The sequence below is a fragment of the Rana temporaria genome, chromosome 4 (assembly GCF_905171775.1).
Source record: "Rana temporaria chromosome 4, aRanTem1.1, whole genome shotgun sequence".
NCBI lineage: Eukaryota > Metazoa > Chordata > Amphibia > Anura > Ranidae > Rana > Rana temporaria.
In genome coordinates this window covers 424,916,471-424,937,189 of record NC_053492.1, presented here as the reverse complement: position 1 = coordinate 424,937,189, position 20,719 = coordinate 424,916,471, and the positions used below count along the sequence as shown (strand labels likewise).

At 45.6% G+C, this 20,719-nt stretch overlaps 1 protein-coding gene across 1 annotated transcript in view; it reads right to left on the bottom strand.

The window, feature by feature from the left end:
* Nucleotides 1-4,126: 4,126 nt before the first annotated feature.
* Nucleotides 4,127-20,719, bottom strand: part of LOC120935776 (protein BZZ1-like) — a 37,291-nt gene continuing 20,698 nt past the window's right edge. The window contains exons 4-8 of the mRNA XM_040347837.1: nucleotides 19,009-19,091; nucleotides 17,398-17,640; nucleotides 11,790-11,919; nucleotides 7,921-8,036; nucleotides 4,127-4,575 (exon numbers count right to left, since the gene is read on the bottom strand). Coding sequence (XP_040203771.1) covers nucleotides 4,573-4,575; nucleotides 7,921-8,036; nucleotides 11,790-11,919; nucleotides 17,398-17,640; nucleotides 19,009-19,091 — 575 coding nt within the window. The 3' untranslated portion in view covers nucleotides 4,127-4,572. The remainder of the gene's footprint in view (nucleotides 4,576-7,920; nucleotides 8,037-11,789; nucleotides 11,920-17,397; nucleotides 17,641-19,008; nucleotides 19,092-20,719) is intronic.

The following is a 20,719-nucleotide window of genomic DNA, read 5'->3' as shown; positions in this document are numbered from 1 at the left end:
GGTATCTATGCCATTTCCGGTGCCCTCTCCGCCCCCCCACAGTCTTCTGGGAGACACACAGGTTCTATACTACCAAACTGGGTGCTCTTATTTTTGCATTGATCCACTGGCAAAATATTACAACCATTTTCATTGTTAACAATCTTGCATCAAAAAATTAAATTGAAGAAGAAAAGAGTGAAAATTCTGAAAAAAAATTAACTTCTTTGTTTCCCGTTATAACATTTTGCAAATAAAATATTTTTTTGTTTTTGTTTTTTGCAATTGGCCTAATATGGTTGTAAACTCTTACATATACCCAAGTGAAGTGATTGGCCTCAAGTGATACACAGGGATGAAACAAACTGAATGAAAATCCTCCGACAAAAGTTGCACCTGTTTATCTGCAGCCTTCTTTTCTCTACATCTGAAGTGCTGAATTTATAAAGATTGCCTGAGAGTTCAGAAAACAGTGGGTGGAGAGAGCTGAAATTACACTCTGCAAAGCTTAGTGAGTGAGAGCTCTGACAGCTGATTGAAGGGGAGGGAAGGAACCCCCCCCCCCCCCTTCACACGTTACACAGGGAACGGAGCTGAGGCTGTCAGTCAGCTGGAACACCCTCCCCTGTCACCATTTTTCTCTTGGTGTCAGGAAAACTTGTCAGAAGTGATTCATGATGATAGCAGAGGAAATAAGCAGCAGACAAAATAACACTTAGTGCTCTTAATTGAGACAAGTACACACTATAGAGGGATATGCTTTGTTTATACATCATGTCTGAGGTTTACAACCACTTTAAGGATGCCATTCACATGGTGGTAACAGCTATATGCTGCTATGTTCATTTCTTTGAAGCGCTTATATGTGTTGTACCTGGAAGCAGGGGCGGACTGACAATTCATGGGGCCCCTAGGCAATAGGAGATTATGGGGCCACACAGTACACACACACACATACAGTATACATACACAGTACACACACACACACACAGAATACACATACACACACACACTGAAAATGTACTGGAGAGGCGGGGCAGTTATAATCAGTGTTGTAAGTAACAGCGTTAAAATAATCGCTGTTACCTAACGCAGCCCCTTTTGAGGGTAACGAGTAATCTACCTGATTACTCTTCCCCTCACGGTAACGCCGTTCCCATTACTTGGGCGGCGTTAGCGCAATTACATCTACCTGTGTCAGGAGTCAGGACTCAGCAGCCGTCGACCATCCATTATTAAAAAAGCGCGCCTCCTCCTCTGACTGTTCCGTGATAGGCAGAACACTAATTTTCCCAGCAGAGCCTCTGTTTAGTGTTCAGCCTATCACGGATGCCTTCTCATCCTCAGCCTCGGACGAGAGGACATCCGTGATAGGCGGAACACTGAACAGAGGCTCTGCTGGGAAAATTACTGTTCCGCCTATCACGGAGAGCCTGAGGAGGAGGTGCGGCTTTTGAATAATGGATGGCCGCCGTCTGACATCTCTGCAAACAGGAGAAGGTAGGGAGATCGTCGAGGCATGTTTACAGATGGCACAGTGAGGCATGTTACAGATGGCACAGTGAGGCATGTTTACAGATGGCACAGTGAGGCATGTTTACAGATGGCACAGTGAGGCATGTTTACAGATGGCACAGTGAGGCATGTTACAGATGGCACAGTGAGGCATGTTACAGATGGCACAGTGAGGCATGTTACAGATGGCACAGTGAGGCATGTTACAGATGGCACAGTGAGGCATGTTACAGATGGCACAGTGAGGCATGTTTACAGATGGCACAGTGAGGCATGTTTACAGATGGCACAGTGAGGCATGTTACAGATGGCACAGTGAGGCATGTTTACAGATGGCACAGTGAGGCATGTTTACAGATGGCACAGTGAGGCATGTTACAGATGGCACAGTGAGGCATGTTACAGATGGCACAGTGAGGCATGTTACAGATGGCACAGTGAGGCATGTTACAGATGGCACAGTGAGGCATGTTTACAGATGGCACAGTGAGGCATGTTTACAGATGGCACAGTGAGGGGTCGTCTTATACAGTGAGTATATATCCCAAAACCAACATTTTAGCTGGAAAATTAGGGGGTCGTCTTATATGCCCAGTCGTCTTATACGCTGGCAAAAAAAAAGTCACGGTTACTTTGCTGAGTAACTAATTACTTTTTCAATGTAGTAACTGAGGGCCAGATCCACAAAAGGGATACGACGGCGTATCTGCTGATACGCCGTCGTATCCCTCTTTCTAACTATGCGGCTGATTCATAGAATCAGTTACGCATAGCTAGTCCTAAGATCCGACAGGTGTAATGGACTTACACTGTCGGATCTTAGGATGCAGTACCGCGGCCGCCGCTGGGGGCATTTCTCGTCGTAATCCAACGTTGGGTATGCAAATTAGCACTTACGGTGATCCACAAAGCTTTTTATCATCGTTAAGTCGCCGTAAGTGTTAGTTTGCCGTCGCAAAGATAGGGCTACTTTTACAAAGTGTAAAGTTAGTACACCATGTAAAAGTATACCCGTCTTTCCCGCGTCGCTGTCAAATTTTTTTTTAATTTTTTTTTTTCCGCCGCATCTCTTTTTTACCCGTCGCGATTCACAAAACTCGACGTAACGTAACGCAAAGCACGTCGGGAAAATAGTGTCGGGAGCATGCGCAGTACGTCCGGAGCGGGAGCGCGCCTAATTTAAATGGGACTCGCCCCATTTGAATTGGCCCGCCTTGCGCCGGACTGATTTAGGATACACCGCCGCAAATTTCCAGGTAAGTGCTTTGTGGATCGGGCACTAACTTGGACAATTTGCGGCGGTGTAACTTAAATCACAAAAGTTACGTTGCGCCCGCTGGTTGTGGATCTGGCCCTGAGTCACTAACGCAATTACTTTTTCGGAGAAGTAATTTGTAACTGTAACTAATTACCTTTTTAAAGTAAGGTGAGCAACACTGGTTATAATCTTGGGATTTTTAGACCAAAAGGATGTCGGTAAGGGACATTTCAGGAAAAGATGTAAAAAAACAGATTTGTACATACTGTCCCTGGTTTTACTGAGGCTGGCAACCCTGATGGGGCCCCCTAGTGCCATGGGACCCTCGGGCAGTGCTTCAGTGCCCGAATGGTCAGTCCGCCCCTGCCTGGAAGCAAGAGTGTGCATTTCCATAGAAATTGCATTACAGAATGCAGGTAAAAAAAAAATTTCTTCTGACTTTTTTATTCTCTAAAGCTGCATTCCACATATGGATATTTTTGCATAGTTGCATTAGTTCTGCTTGAACCAATGTAACTTTTAATGTGACTTACCTGGAAGTTTAGCTGCCCTGCTGCTTAGAAAATACAGGAGGTCAGCTGTTTGCACCATTCAGAGAACACTTTTCATTTTTTTTTTTTTTTTATGAATTCAAAGCATCCTCTGATTGGACAAGGTGGAGGTTGTGATGTCACCGCCTGGCTCTCCACCTAGACCAATCAAAGAATGCTTTTTAGTCATTGAAAAAAATGCAAGTGGTCTCTAAATGGCACCCATGCTGAGATGGGTGACCACATTTTCAAACTGCCATTCAGGGACATCCCCCTTCCCAACAATCAGCGTGTGCTGTAATGAATCACATTACAGTGATTGGACACAATAGGCAGGATTGATGATTTCTCCAATCACAAGCAGGGGGCGGGGACTGTACTCCTCCAGGCATTCCTGGCCAGGACAAGTACTGTCAGTGAGTAAAGCGGTGATGTGGCAGCCTTTTTTTGGGGGGGACTAGTTTGGCTTGGGGGGTGACTGTGTCAGTTTCAATCCTGGGACACTGTATTGTCCTGAAATGAAGGTGCCCGGGACAGACCTGCAAAATCCGGGACACGTGGTCACCCTAATGCTGAGTGAGCGACCTCCTGTGGTTACTAAGTAGCAGGACAGCTTCATGGGACCTGGAAGCTAGCGGCAATCGTTGTACAACAGCAGCAGTGCCTACTGCAGTAATTATCAGCTTCCATTGGAATCAGCCAGGTATGGAACATGCAGTTACATTGATCCAAGCTGGATTAATGTAACTATGCAAAAGAGCCATACCTGGAATTCAGTAAATGTAAGCTGAGTGTTGGTTTCCTCTAGTAGCTTAATTACCATTGCTGTGTATGTTTTTTTTTTCCCCTCAGAGATTGTCTTATTAACATTCTGCTAAAACTTTGTGCATTAGTACTGTTTGGACCTCGAAGAAGGGGTACATCCCGAAGGCTGGTCCTGAAAACATGGACGTTAGTTCACATAAAAAAGGTATCATGAGCAGTACTAAATTGTATTGCACCCTCTAGTAGTTAATCTAACAATATCTTTATTGATCACAATAAAAATGATATAGGACAGCATGCGTGTAATATATGTAATATATTTTTAAAAAAAGTTATTTTTAGGAAAAGACTGTATACATGCATGCTCACTGAAATTGCATTTTACTTTATTTTTTAAAAAAATTTAAAAATAAACCCCGGTCACATGGAAATGTTGGGTGAAGATGATTTGGAGATGTTGGACCGATCGTCTTCCACTGATGGACTCCCAGGAACCAGCAGCTGAGTCTCCTGAGCACCTGTGTTTTACTAAATAAATACATTACATAGCATCAGAAACAGAATATAGATTACATCATGTATACATATAGCATGCGAGGCAAGATCAGTATTGTACAGCAGCATTAAATAATGTAGACTCTGGGCCGGATTCAGAGAGAATTTCCGCCGGCGTATCTATAGATACGCGGCGTAAATTCAAATCTGCACCGGCGTATCTTCTGTCTGTATTCAGAAAGCAAGATACGCCGACATTAGCCTAAGATACGACTGGCATAAGTCTCTTACGCCGTCGTATCTTAGGGTGCATTCTCACGCTGGCCGCTACGTTTTCGGCGTAGAGTATGCAAATTACCTAGTTACGCCGATTCACAAACGTACGTGCGCCCGGTGGTAGTTTTTTACATCGTTGGCGTAACGTTGCTCCTGCTATTAGGAGGCTCAGCCAATGTTAAGTATGGACGTCGTTCCCGCTTCGAAATTAGAATTTTTTACGTCGTTTGCGTAAGTCGTTCGCGAATAGGGCTGGACATAATTTACGTTCACGTCGAAACCAATACGTTGTTGCGGCGTACTTGAGAGCAATGCACACTGGGATATGCACACGGACGGCGCATGCGCCATTCGTAAAACACGTCAATCACGTCAGGTCATCACACATTAGCATAAAACACGCCCCCCTTCCACATTTGAATTACGCAGGCTTACGCCGCCCCCATTTACGTTTCGCTGCCGCAACTTATGGAGCAAGTGCTTTGTGTATACTGCACTTGCTCCTGTAAGTTGCGTCGGCGTAGCGTAAATACAATACGCTGCGCCGCCGTAACTAGGCACGCAGCTACGTGAATCTACCCCATTGTTGTTCATTAGATGTAAAGGGATTCATGTAATAATAATTATATTTTTTAAGTAAATATGTATCTCTAAATATATTTGGGCACTGTTATAATCCCGAACTCAAATCCCTTTACATCTATTCTATCAATACAAGGGATGAGGTGCGGGATCTCTTGAGGTCACTCAACTCGCACCCTACTACAATTGTTGGTCATTGTAGAGATCAAAGTAGGAAACAAACACTGCAGAAGTATCTAGAAATGGCTTCCAGTAATATTTGCAATTGTATGGAACTTAATATAGTCGAAGCAGATTTTAACTTCCACTTTCACCAATGTGTCTTTTATATTGGTTCCTAATTGAGTGTCCAAACCTCCCCCACCCCATCAAAATATAAATTCAGTTCAACTCTTATGCCGCGTACATACGATCGGACATTCTGACAATAAAACCGTGGATTTTTTTTCTTTCAAAAGATGTTGGCTCAAACTTGTCTTGCAATTTTTTTTTTTTTTCAAAAGCCCCGTCCCGCCGAACTCGTGTGCAGAAGCGAACGCATATGTGAGTCACGCCCGCATATGAAAATGGTGTTCAAACTACACATGTGAGGTATCGCCGTGATCATTAGAGCGAGAGCAATAATTCTAGCCCTAGACCTCCTCTGTAACTCAAAACATGCAACCTGTAGAATATTTTTTAACGTTGCCTATGGAGATTTTTAAGGGTAAAAGTTTGTTGACCATTCCACGAGCGGGCGCAATTTTGAAGTATGACATGTTGGGTATCAATTTACTTGGTGTAACATTATCTTTCATAATATAACTATTCATTGGAGGGATACCCTCCCCCCACCATAGAAGACTGGTGGTCCAGGGTTGGCACTTGGCAGGATTGAAGAGATGGAAAGGGTTATACACCTGCTCCTCCCCCTTTTCTCCCCCTACCACCCATCTTGTCTGTCAAGTCTCAGCTCACTAAAGGACCTTGTTTACCGCTCCTATACAGTTTGGCATCATAGGTCCCCCTACCGCCCACAGTGTGTTCCCTTTCGGGGTGGGCGGGTGTGGGGATGATGCTCAATGGTCCAGTGCCTTTCCATACTCACGTTGGAGTCCTCACCCCCGATCCCCCTTCTTCTCGGCCTACTGACCAGCATAGTCTACACGTTTCCTCTAGTAGGTCCCCTTAACGGAGTTAGGATATTAGATGAGGATACCTCTTGAGATTTGTGATGCCCTGTATTAATATGTATCACCTGTTTTGATTCCTCATGAATGTTTTTACGCCACAACTTGCGTTTCACAATCTGTAAAATGTATTTTATGCCATGTATGTACTTGCATAAAACCCAATAAATTTCTTGGAAAAAAAAAAATCTTTCACAATATAAAAATAAGTTGGGCTAAGTTTACTGTTCTCTTTTTTTTTAATTAAAAAAAGTGTATGTTTTCCAAAAAAAAAGTGTGCTTGTAAGACCGCTGCGCAAATACGGTGTGACATAAAGTATTGAAATGACCGCCATTTTATTCTCTAGGGTGTTAGAAAAAAAATTATAATGTTTGGGGGTTCTAAGTAATTTTCTAGCATCTAAAAAAGAGGCTCGGTCCTTAGGTGGTTCCATGCACCTTTTTTCCAGCAGCAGCCTATGCACTAGTTTCTAGCACTTGTTTGTAGCATAACTGTTATTATTACATAGACACTTTTTTTTTTACCTTAGCGCGGGCATACAAACATTAGATTACTTAAAGCTGAATTAAAACTGAATTTTATAATTTCATATTTTTTTATGATTTCTGGTGTATATGTATGAATTTATATACATATGTACTAGTGATATGAGTTACAGGGTAAGGCTTTGTAACATAATTTTACCCTGACTGCTTCCTAGGTGAAAAATGGATGAATGGCTGCACACTCCCGAAGCATGCCAAAGTCTTTATTGTAATGATCAACAAATAAAAGCATAGAAAGCACAGCGAGCACCAGGAGATAAAAATGTTAACGCGTTTCACGCACCTCTGCTTTGGAAGCAGCACTAGACTTGTGGCACTCACACCTTGAGCGGACCTTAAAGCAGCAAGCCTAAATCAATGGCAGTCACATAAATCTGTATATTAAGTTAGTCATGCCACAGTCCCATCTTTTTAAACAGAGGCTTCTGGCTTACATGAAGCTCGTGGAACACATGGCAGATGGCTCTCTGCCTGAGCTTTTGGATAGGCCAACTTGAATTGTTTCCTGCCATAGGCTAGCATTTTCCTCTGAAAGGTCGGGGCTGTGGATGTCTGTATAGAGCCCCAAATACTGACGTGCGTTTCACCCACAAACTTTCATCGGCACAGCGGCATTGGTGGCCCAATTATTAAAACCTGAAGGCAACACTAGACCATTCAAAACTAATACTAGTTGTCTCTGCTGACCTACATCTTGTTTTCTGTATAGAACTACAGAGAAAAATAATTATATTTATAATTATTTTTATTGCTAATATAAAAAATGTTATGTAAAAAAGATGCACATTACAGATAAAGGTCATACCTTTTGCCCAGCAGCTGACATTTCATCTGGTGTGATGCCAAGGTCCGCTGGAGAGTCCATCTTGCAGTTTGGTGGCGTAATGGATTCACAGCGTCTGTGTATGTTCATTTTACACCCTGGACAAATATTGCAAAACAAAAAAAAAAAAAAATTCAACAAATTACATTTTTACACCTATTTTTTGCTCATCAATTCCTGGTAACCTCAGCTCTTATACTTGGATTTCTAAGGCCCAGATTCTCAAAGGGCTTACGGCGGCGCAACGCCATGTACGCCGTCGTAAGTCCTAATCTGGGTCGTCGTATCTATGCGACTGTTTCTTAGAATCAGTTAAGCATAGATATCCATTAGATCCGACAGGAGTAAGGCTCTTACGCTGTCGGATCTAAAATGCCTTTTTTTTTTTTCGCCGCTAGGTGTCGCCTCCGTCGTTTTCCCCGTCGAGTATGCAAATTAGCTAGATACACGAATTCCCGAACGTACGCGCGGTCGACGCAGTGAAGTTACGACGTTTACGTAAGGTTTGCGCGGCGTAAAGTTGCCCCTGCTATATGAGGGTCAACCAATGTTAAGTATGGCCGTCGTTCCCGCGTCGAAATCCAAGTATAATCCCCTAGGTCTGGCTCCGCAGGGATAGAGCGGAAGCAGCAAGCAGGACAAGCGATAGTGATGGGTAAACCGAGGTCAGGGCAACAGGCAGACAAGGGTAACCAAGGGACAGGCAAAAGGTCAGGGTCACAGGCAAACAGGAGAAGTCAGGGACGAGCCAAAAACAGTACACAGGAAGATAATCGTGGCACAATGCAGACAGGAACTTAAGCTAACAAAACGGTTGAACAGCAGCACTCCCTGTAGTGCAACAGTTAATATAGACTTCCTGGGATGGCCTGGGGTGGGGCCATACAGGAAGGAAGGTGATAAAAGACAGCCAGAAAGAGGGTCAGGCCTCTAATGAACACATGAGACAGGTAAGCTGCCAGACTTTATTCCAAGGAGGAGCTTAGCCACAGTGACGTCATCACGCTAGAGGGAGAGACACGTGACGGACGGAGACACGAAGCAAACGGAGGATTGAGGGAACGCCATCCTCTCCACACCATATCCCATATGCAAGTTTTTCAAGGCTTTGCTGTAAGTGCGCATCTGTTTCTATTAAAAACTTAATGTTTACACAGTAATGCACTATGTGGTTTCCTACTATTCTTTATTTTTATGAACACCAATGTTAAACTGGAGCGGATTTGAATAGGATCCTATCTTTTGGAGTTATCCATACTGGTGATTCATAGCAGTGTCCGGAATAGTCTTTTTCAAGGAAGACTTTAAACATCCTTATGCTGAATTAGACCGTTGAAAGCCCGGTCTTTTTCTCTGGTAAGGAGATTTCATTTCCCACATATTGGGTGACCTTTCTGGTGGAGGATCCTTTCTTGATTAATCACAGCTGCTCACCTTAATTGGACTCAATTGCACTGATTTTCTACGAGAATCTGGCCCTAAGTCTTTAAATTTGACTCCGATCATACCATAAGTCTTGGTTCACACTGCCGCAAACCTGAAAGTTGGGTGACTTGAAGTGCGACTTTGCCAGACGACTTCAGTGTGACTTTAGGGAATGCCTAAGTAATCTTCCTGTAATATTGAATCCAAATCACCTCAATTAAAATGAGGATCTGACTTGGAGGCAACTTCCATTAAAGTCTATGGGCACAAGTCGGATAGAAATCGCCTTGCAGTAATACAGGAACCTTTTGTAAAGTCGGAGCGACTTCAGGAGTGTTAATTAAGACAGCTCCCATTAACTAAAATGAGATTTCACATATCATGTGATCTGGGGTCTCACAAGTCACATCCCAATTCGCGGCACTGTGAAGCAAGCCTAATAGTAAGTACTTCTCAGCTGTTACTTCTATTAGAAGGATAAGTTCACCTTCTTAAATAAATTAAAAACATATTTTTTTGTCATTTGGACACTGTTTAACAATGCACCCGCAATCAGCAGATCGCGGGTGCAATGTCCGGCCCCTGCAGACTGTCAGTGTAGCTGTCTGCCCGTACCTCTGATACAGTGGATACAGTGTTCCGTCAGATATGGCGACCCATCAGAATTGGTAACAGAAGTGACGTTCCGTCACTGCCATCTTGCTACACCAAGCACTCCCCCATTGTAACGATACACAGAGAAGGGGGCAAGTGGACATCTTGTTACACCCACCGGTGTTTTGCATTTCACAGTTATTTTTAACAGAAAACTGAGCATATATGGTTAAATACAGTATTTGGAAATCCGACAGACTGTTTACATGTTGAATTTTAAAAGCAGCGGTGTTCTGTCATATTAGCAAGCCTGTGAGGTCAGCAAGTTTGCAGCTGCTTTTACAATTGAACATGTAAACAGTCCGTCCGATTTCTAAATCCTGTATTTCACCTTATAAGCTCTGTTTCCTGTTAAAAATAAGTGTGAAATGCAAAACACCAGAGGGTGTAACAAGATGTCCCGCTTGCCCCTTTCTCGGTGTATCATTACAATGGAGGAGTGCGGGGTGTAGCAAAATGGCGGCGACAGAATCTCACTTCCGTTACCAATTCTGATGGGTCGCCGAATCTGACAGAAACACAGGCAGATACTGAATCACAGGAAGCTCAATGGACTACGAGAGAGCTCACCAAGACCTACAAGCCATTAGCCACAAAGGCCAATGGAACTGGTATTCATTCACAGAACTCTATGAATGAATATCACAGTTGTGTAAGTGGAGCCCTGCCTGCCCGTGCTCTTTTCAGATTTGAATGGGGGGGGGGTGCGGGAGAGCTGCAGGAGTGGGAACATGTTCCAGGTCCAACCCTAAAAACTGGTGGAACATGCAACATGTTCCCAAAGGTGAACTTATCCTTTAACTATGGTTGCAATGTCTGTGGTTGTCATGTTAGTTATTGTCCTTCATGGTGGCAGTCATCTTTACCCACAACTTGTGAAGCTCTACTTCCTGCTTATTGGAATTACACAGCAAAAATGTCCACTAATAACTTGTATTTAAAACTCAAAAAACTTTAAAAAAAAAAGTGTTTTCTTTTGCTGAATGTGTCCCCATTGGGGTCAGGGATGCACCACAGGGTAGTGAACCCTATAGCCGACTGCTGCTATCAGAGAGGAAGCGCAAACCCAAGATCCCCCAGGGCGCGGAGTCTAAGACCCAACTTTGTGTTCACCAGAGCCTCTAGTGGTGAGGATGGCCTTCGCCGCAGCTGGATCCAGGTCGCGACCCCTGGGATCCCCTAGGTCTGGCTCCGCAGGGATAGAGCGGAAGCAGCAAGCAGGACAAGCGATAGTGATGGGTAAACCGAGGTCAGGGCAACAGGCAGACAAGGGTAACCAAGGGACAGGCAAAAGGTCAGGGTCACAGGCAAACAGGAGAAGTCAGGGACGAGACAAAAACAGTACACAGGAAGATAATCGTGGCACAATGCAGACAGGAACTTAAGCTAACAAAACGGTTGAACAGCAGCACTGCCGACCTGTAGTGCAACAGTTAATATAGACTTCCTGGGATGGCCTGGGGTGGGGCCATACAGGAAGGAAGGTGATAAAAGACAGCCAGAAAGAGGGTCAGGCCTCTAATGAACACATGAGACAGGTAAGCTGCCAGACTTTATTGCATATCCATGACAGAATTCCTGTCTTGATGACTACTTTCAATATGACAGGAAGCAAGGAAAATTCTAACTATGGAGGACACAGATGATGCTATAGTAAAAAGGTTAAAAGACTGTTTAGATTGTAGCATACATTTATGAAATGGTTACAATTTTCAATGAAAGTAACTATAGATTTTCAACACATGGAAACATTTTTTTTTAAATTGTCTTACCTTTGCATTGTAAACCTTGTCGTATTAAGCCCCATAATAATGAACCACAGTGATTACAAAATGTAGGGACGAAGTAGGTGCGGATGGTAAACTTGTGAGGCATGTTAACAGTAAAACGCTGGAAGCTCACCTGCCAGGTAAACAACACAAAGTTACTATCTTATATAGGAGGACTCTATCCACATCACTACCCAACCACAACACAACAGTATTCAAGAATATGTAAACCCAACATTTCATTACGTTCGTGAATCGGCGTATCTACCTAATTTACATAACGTAAATGACGCGTAAATCTACGGAAGCGCCCCTTGCGGCCAGCGTAAATATTGCACCCAAGATACGACGGCGTAGGAGACTTACGCCGCTCGCATCTTGGCCAAATCTATGCGCAACTGATTCTGAGGCCTCGTACAGACGAGGGGTTTTCTGCTGGAAACGGTCCGCCGGACCGTTTCCAGCGGACATTCCTCCTCCGGATTTTGATCTGATGGCTTGTACACACCATCAGATCAAAATCCGCGTGGAAAACATCCGCGGTCACGTTTCGCGCCGTCGCCGCGATGATGACGCGGCGACGTGCGCGACGCTGGAAGGTAAATACTTCCACGCATGCGTCGAATCATTACGACGCATGCGAGGGATGGGAGCGGACGGACTGATCCGGTGAGTCTGTACAGACGACCGGATCAGTCCGCTGGACTGGATTCCAGCGGATAGATTTTGTAGCATGCTACAAAATTTTTATCCGCTGGGAATCCGTCGGCTGGATTTTTATCCGCCGAAAATTGTCCGCTCGGGCCTACACACGACCGGATCTATCCGCTGGAACTGATACGCGGATAAATCCCAGCGGATAGATCCGGTCGTGTGTACGGGGCCTAAGAATCATGCGCATAGATACGACGGCTCGCATTCGGACTTACGCCGGCATACGTGGAGATACGCCGTCGTAAGTTCATCGTGAATCTGTGCAATGATCAATGATCAAATGATCAAACGCCAATGATCAAACTTGGAAGCTCAGTCTGCTGCTGTTTCTCCCCCCCCCCCCTTTACCTCTCTGTGCTGCTGAGAACAGAGGCTATGTAATCACTTACACAAAAAGGAGAATTAAGGTATTTATAATGTTTTTGATATCTATACCTTTCATTTCTAGTTTAACCTCCTGGCGCCGGCTGCACGCAAATATGGGCCTTGGCGCCTAGGACCCACAAATTTGCGTGCAATATTGCAAAAATGGCTGCAACGACACAGTTACCGGCGGCTAACAGAAAGCAAGCAGCAATCAGGAGTTTTACGATCATGTGACTGCCGTGACAGCCAATCACGGTCACAGCCAATCATGCGATATGGAGTTTTCCGTTAGCCGCTGGTAACTGTGCCGGGAGTGCGCAAATATGTGGCCTCTCAGTGAGTGGGCCTTGGCGCCGAGGGGCCTCATATTCATGTGCAATATTGCAAAAAAATACTGCGCCGAGAGCACGCTCCCTGCGCGCTCCCACCACAGTTATCAGTGGCTAATGGAAAGCTCCCGATTGCTGCTTGCGATTGGGAGCTTTCTGATCGTTTGTCCGCCGTGACAGCCAATAACGGAGGTCACATGATCATAAACCCCTTAAAAAAAAAAAAAGGGAGAATTAAGGTCTTTATGTTTTTTTATACCTATACCCAACAAAATAAGATGTTGGGGGAAAATATGACAACTCTTTAATATGGGAATTCCAATTACTTTAGAAAGATCTCCTCTCATTTCCTGCTGTGTCTCCAGAATAGGAAGTTCAGGGAAATCTCTCCAGCAGGATACAGACTACAAAAAAAAAAGTAATTTCTACTCTAGCCATAAAAAGCTTTGGCTATAGATAAAGCAATAGCAGATGTCTTATAAAGTGTATTTTTTTCCATCTTCATAAAAGCACACAACACAAAGAGCCCTTATCATCAATATCAATCTTGCCCTTTGATTCATTCTTGTAGCCAAATATCATAAAATCTATCAGATTTTTTAATTCGTATGACTGTAGTTCTCGGGTGGATCACAGGAGTGCAGTTTGTTCTGCAGTCCTGTGACCCGTTTTCAGCAGACAGCGGGCTGAAATCCGCTGTCTTCACAGAGCCAGTCCAGGCTCAGGCAAGATCATGACAATTGAGCGAGCTGCTGAGAGCCCTAACTGGGGGGGGGGGGGCAGAGCAGAGAGCCAGTGACTAATAGTCAGCAGCTCTCTGGCATGGGGAGCTTTGAGAACCGAGCAATCAGTGGTGTTAGATCGCTTGGTTCTCACTGTATGGAGTGGAAGAGGCTGCCCCGGGGAGACATGACAGCCGAAGGAACATAAGGAGGACTGCATTTTTTTTTTTTTTTTTATTTATTGAGGAAAAATATTAAAAACTTGTACATGTTCCAGATGGCATACGACATCGATAACTATGTAACAGTTCCAATTTCCAACAATGATACATTGGCACATACCTTCAAGGCCACAATGCCTGCACCACAACATGGATCTATAATCACATCCCATGATTAAGTAACTTGCCATAAATATATACAACAGAAATAATATAAATGTAGTAGTCTGTCCAAAATTAGGTCCACTGTAGAAAGCCCTGGGGGTAACCAACCATAGGAGCCATAATTTGTCAAATTTGATAGGGCACCCTCTTTGTTGAAAAATTTACTTTTCCAGACGCAATGTATCCTCCATTTCGGCAATCCATTCTTTCAATGAACCATAGTTAAAGCGGTGGTTCACCCTAAAAACGACTTTCCCCTATTACACTGCCCCCCCCCCACATTACAATACGATTATGCCTATAATTTTTTTTTTGCTGCTGTACATACCTGGGTACAGCTAATCACCCGTGGCTTCCGGGTTGCGAGTCCCGCGGTAGTGGGCGTTCCTAACATGGCGGTGATTGACGTTTTGACAAAAAAACGAGATCCCCCCCGTCGCGTAAGCCGCGTCACGATTGGCGAAAGGAGCCGAACGGCGATGCGCAGGCGCAGTATAGCGCCGACTCGCCGTTCGGCTCCTTTCGCCAATCGTGACATGGCTTACGCGACGGGGGGAGCTCGTTTTTTTGTCAAAACGTCAATCACCGCCATGTTAGGAACGCCCACTCCCGCGGGACTCGCAACCCGGAGGCCACGGGTGATTAGCTGTACCCAGGTATGTACAGCAGCAAAAAAAAAATTATAGGCATAATCGTATTGTAATATGGGGGGGCAGTGTAATAGGGGAAAGTAATTTTTAGGGTGAACCACCGCTTTAAGTCTTTCTCCCTGGTGTGGAGTATCGTGCTCACCCCCTCCCTTGGACTACAGGAGAGTCAGGACGCTCTCTACATTGCGGATAGAGAAAGGAGCTGTGTGTTAGTGGGCGTCCTGACTCTCCTGTAGTCCAAGGGAGGGGGCGAGCATGACACTCCACACCAGGGAGAAAGCCTTGCACTACTGTGTGGAGTTACAGACAGAAGAACAGGAAGTGAAGATTTCTCAGAAGAAATAAGGACATTTAAAAGCAAAATGGAAGGATGAGGTAAGTGAAGGAGGACTGCACTAAGGTAAAGGAAGCTATTTAGGGGGAAAAAATTGTACCTTTACAACCCCTTTAACCTCATCTAAGCTCTGGAGAAACTGCTTTTGCAGAGTGCACTGTGTATTTGCCTTTAGAAAATCGAACCCTATGTGTTCTGGACTGAGACAAATACACACAATAGAGGAATGTGCTTTGTTCATACTTCAGAGGTTTACAACCACTTGAATTACGGTTCCTGCACGTTAAGGCATCTATAAGAGATTATTATTATTTAAAGGTACTTACCGTATTTATCGGCGTATACCGCGCAGTTTTTTGGCAAAATCGTGGGTGTGCGATATACGCAGTATACTCAGGCAGGCTAGGCTCCTCTCGCAGTCACGTCCTGTGACGTCCTGTACGTCCTTTACGCGAGAGGAGCCGAGCCTGCCCGAGTATACCCGAGTGTACTGCGCTCGGTATATGTCGGCGGAGTGGTTCAAACACAGCAGGGATCGGCTGAAAAACACAGCGGGGAGGACGCCACGATGGCCGCAGAAGGACGCCGGACCGGACAAGGCCGCCGATGGACGCCGGGCAAGACACCGACGAGGGGCATCCAAACTGTAATGCCGCATACACACCATCACTTTATGTGATGAAAAAAAAACGACATTTTCTGTAAAGTAAAAAACAACGTTTTTGAAACTTCAATTTTCAAAGACGAAGTTGCCTACACACCATCGTTTTTTCACAATGCTCTAGCAAAGCGAGGTTACGTTCACCACTTTTTTCCATTGAAGCTCGCTTCGTAACTAGCTTCTGGGCATGCGCGGGTGTAAAAACTTTGTTTTAAACATCGTTTTTTGCTACACACGGTCAATTTCTGTGAAGTAAAAAATGACATTTTGAAAAACGACACATAAGATTGAAGCATGCTTCAATTTTTTTGTCGTTTTTCACAAGACATAAAACAACGTTTTCCCCCACACACGGTCATTTAAAGTGACGTTTTTAAAAACGTTGTTTTTTTTTCATCACATAAAGTGATGGTGTGTATGCAGCATAAGTATTTCTTTTTTTTCCCAGGAATTTTCCTTCCAGGTTGGGGGTGCACGCTATACGTCGGGGCGCGTTATATGAAGATAAATACGGTATATAGCACCCTCAATTTTACACAGTGCTTTACATATACATTGTACATTCACATTAGTCCCTACCCTCAAGGAGCTTACAATCTAAGGTCCCTAACTGACGTTCATATTCTAGGGCCAATTTTAGACAGAAGCCAATTAGCCTACCAGCATGTCTTTCTGAGTGGGAGGAAACCGTAGTACATGGAGGAAACCCACACAAACACAGGGAGAACATGCAAACTCCAGGCAGATAGTGTCGTGGTTGAGATGCAAACCAGGGGCCCTTTTCACTGATAGGTGAGAGTGCTATCCACTACACCACTGTTCCGCCCTGATTAGATTTGTCTCCTTCCTGATAGGCTGTCAGCAGTAATGCCACGTACACCCGACCGTTTTTCCTGTCATGGAAAAAAATGAAGTTTTTCCTCTACGTGATTCCTCTCAAACCTGCCTTGCATACACACGTTCATGAAAAAAACGCTCAAGTAAAGTGCGGTGACGTACAACACGTACGACAACATGTACGATGGCACTATGAAGGGGAAGTTCCGTTCAAATGGCGCCACCCTTTGGGCTGCTTTAGTAAAAGTCTGGTGAGAGACGATTCACGTTTTTCAGTCTTCGTGCTTTTCAGTCCATTACACGAATGTGCCATTTCCATTACGAATGCTAGTCTTACCAGAACGTGCGCTCCCGTTTCATACTTAATTCTGAGCATGTGCGTTTTTTTCCCCTCAGAAAAGCATACACACGAGCAGTTTTCGCGAAAGAAAAAACGACGAGAAAAAATAGAGCAGGTTCTAATTTTTTTGCGGGCAGTTTTCTCGTAGAGAAGACTGCTATGGAGCATACACACGACTGGTTTTCACGACCAATCTAATAAATGTCAGTTTTCTCGTCATGAAAAACGGTCGTGTGTACGCGGCATAAGGATCACACACGGCAGTGGCTCACCCGTCCTGGCAGTGCAGCAGATCTTGCTCTGGGCGCTTGGTTGTTTGTCTGTCTCTCTGGCCCTCTCTGCTCTCCTTCCCTGTTTACCAGGATTTGTGGGTGTTGAAACTTTTTTGCTGCATTCCAGAGTACACGTCCCAGTGTTCCATGCGGCTGTTTTGTTATCCAGTCCAGGCTCTCTACAGCTGCTGCCAGGATGGAGGAGAAGGGAGGGAGTGGGGATTTCACACACAGTTTACAATCCTGAGATATATCGTCATGTCTGTCCTCACCTCCTGAGATGTAACATCATGTCTGTCCTCACCTCCCGAGATGTCATGTCTGTCCTCACCTCCTGAGATGTAACATCATGTCTGTCCTCACCTCCTGAGATGTAACGTCATGTCTGTCCTCACCTCCTGAGATGTAACGTCATGTCTGTCCTCACCTCCTGAGATGTAACGTCATGTCTGTCCTCACCTCCTGAGATGTAACGTCATGTCTGTCCTCACCTCCTGAGATGTAACGTCATGTCTGTCCTCACCTCCTGAGATGTATCGTCATGTCTGTCCTCACCTCCTGAGATATATCATCATGTCTGTCCTCACCTCCTGAGATGTAACGTCATGTCTGTCCTCACCTCCTGAGATGTATCGTCGTGTCTGTCCTCACCTCCTGAGATGTATCGTCGTGTCTGTCCTCACCTCCTGAGATGTATCGTCATGTCTGTCCTCACCTCCTGAGATGTATCGTCATGTCTGTCCTCACCTCCTGAGATGTAACGTCATGTCTGTCCTCACCTCCTGAGATGTATCGTCATGTCTGTCCTCACCTCCTGAGATGTATCATCATGTCTGTCCTCACCTCCTGAGATGTGCCGTCATGTCTGTCCTCACCTCCTGAGATGTATCGTCATGTCTGTCCTCACCTCCTGAGATGTATCGTCATGTCTGTCCTCACCTCCTGAGATGTAACGTCATGTCTGTCCTCACCTCCTGAGATGTATCGTCATGTCTGTCCTCACCTCCTGAGATGTATCATCATGTCTGTCCTCACCTCCTGAGATGTGCCGTCATGTCTGTCCTCACCTCCTGAGATGTATCGTCATGTCTGTCCTCACCTCCTGAGATGTATCGTCATGTCTGTCCTCACCTCCTGAGATGTATCGTCATGTCTGTCCTCACCTCCTGAGATGTATCGTCATGTCTGTCCTCACCTTCTGAGATGTAACGTCATGTCTGTCCTCACCTCCTGAGATGTAACGTCATGTCTGTCTTCACCTCCTGAGATGTAACGTCGTGTCTGTCCTCACCTCCTGAGATGTATCGTCATGTCTGTCCTCACCTCCTGAGATGTATCGTCATGTCTGTCCTCACCTCCTGAGATGTAACGTCATGTCTGTCCTCACCTCCTGAGATGTATCATCATGTCTGTCCTCACCTCCTGAGATGTATCGTCGTGTCTGTCCTCACCTCCTGAGATGTATCGTCATGTCTGTCCTCACCTCCTGAGATGTAACGTCATGTCTGTCCTCACCTCCTGAGATGTAACGTCATGTCTGTCCTCACCTCCTGAGATGTATCATCATGTCTGTCCTCACCTCCTGAGATGTATCGTCGTGTCTGTCCTCACCTCCTGAGATGTACTGTCATGGCTATGTTGATCCAATGGCTTCCATACAGTCTCTGGCATCCCATTCAATTCAATGGGCTGCCCTACGTGTGAGAAACACAGAGAAAAAAAACCCTGACCCATTGGGGGGTGCTACTGTAGCGCTACCCCCGAAGGAGCCGCTGATTAGTTTGGGATCGGCATATTGAGTTACCTTCTTGGCTTGGTCTAGGGGTGACATCCGTGAGTGTAGACGAAGAGCAAGTGTTCAGACACCAAATAAGTTTTCAATGGTTTATTCCAAGGCCCAACATGGCCAACATCAACATGACACACAATAGAGAAAGGTTGATAAGCGTAGAGAAACTTTAGTATCAGGCCTTGGATATGAAAAAGAGCAAGCCTGCTCTCAGCAATAGTGTAACTCAGTTCGTCGCCACCCCAATCAGGGTGGGTAAAGTGCCCCCGCACAGGCGGCTATCACCGGCCTAGCAGTCGGGCGCCACTCAGAGATCACTGGGAGGAACAGACCTCTGTCACAGGCCTGACTCAGGGCCTTTGCCATAGGCTTGTCAATTTGAGATATGTGAGATCGGATTGAGTGAATCCTCCCAGTCAATTCAGATAGTGTCACCAACTGACAGCTTAAGCATACCTGTCATGCAGTGTGGTGACCAGATCCCCGATGGGTCGTCTAGGCCTCCTGGACAACCTCTAGTTCTAGGTTCTCTCCAAGCCAATCCCCCATCGCACAGCTCCCAGCTTAGGATCTCCTTAGAAGAAGGTTGGGACTCAGAAAGTCGCTGTGGCCCCTCTCAATGTTAGGATGAGGCTCCGCATGGTGCATAACCTCAGTGAAGCAGGCCACGGTGGCGGGGCCCATGGATTCTCATACCCTGAAGGTGGATACCGCACCTGGAACTCGGGCCCAGCACAGCACAGAAAACCAATCGCGGTTGCCACAGATATACTCCCCCTCAGCATGCCCATCGAGGGCAGAACTCCTCTGATTGGCTGCTGGGGAAGTTGGGTCTGTCAGAACCCCTCTAGCGCCACCTGCCGCCCGGGGGTGATAACGCACCCCCGGAGCGCAGACTGACCTACAGGACAAATTCTGAAATTGGCAACAACCCAAATTTCCACAAATTATGAATAGGAGTAAACTAATCCTCCCATTCCCCACTAATTCTAGCGTAGCGCCCATACTGAATGTAAGGGGGCGCTACACTACTAAAAGAGAAGTATGGCTTTTTTTTTTATTTAAGAATCACCTAGGTGGATGCTGCATCTACCGGCTCTAACACTGAGAACCGAGCGATCTGCCCCACGCGTTCACTGGAGCGCTGGGCTGTGGAGAAGGCGAGAGCGGCCAGCTCGGGCACTCAGCGGGTGTCGGTCCAAGCATATGGGGGATCCTGACTGTCACGATCTTGCCCGAGCCTGGACCTGCTCTGTGACATCAGTCGACATTGGGCTTCAGCCTGCTGAAAAAGGATCACAGGAGAGCAGAACTACCGTATTTTCCGGCGTATAAGACGACTTTTTGGATGCAAAAAAATGCATCCAAAGTCGGGGGTCCGTGCTGCTGCGGGCGTCCATGATTTGAAAGCCGCGCCTTCTTCTCAGACTGTCCTGTGATAGGCGGTACACAAATCTTCCCAGCAGCTCCTCTGTTCTGTGTTCCACCTATCACGGATGCCTTCTCATCCTCGGACGAGAGGACATCCGTGAT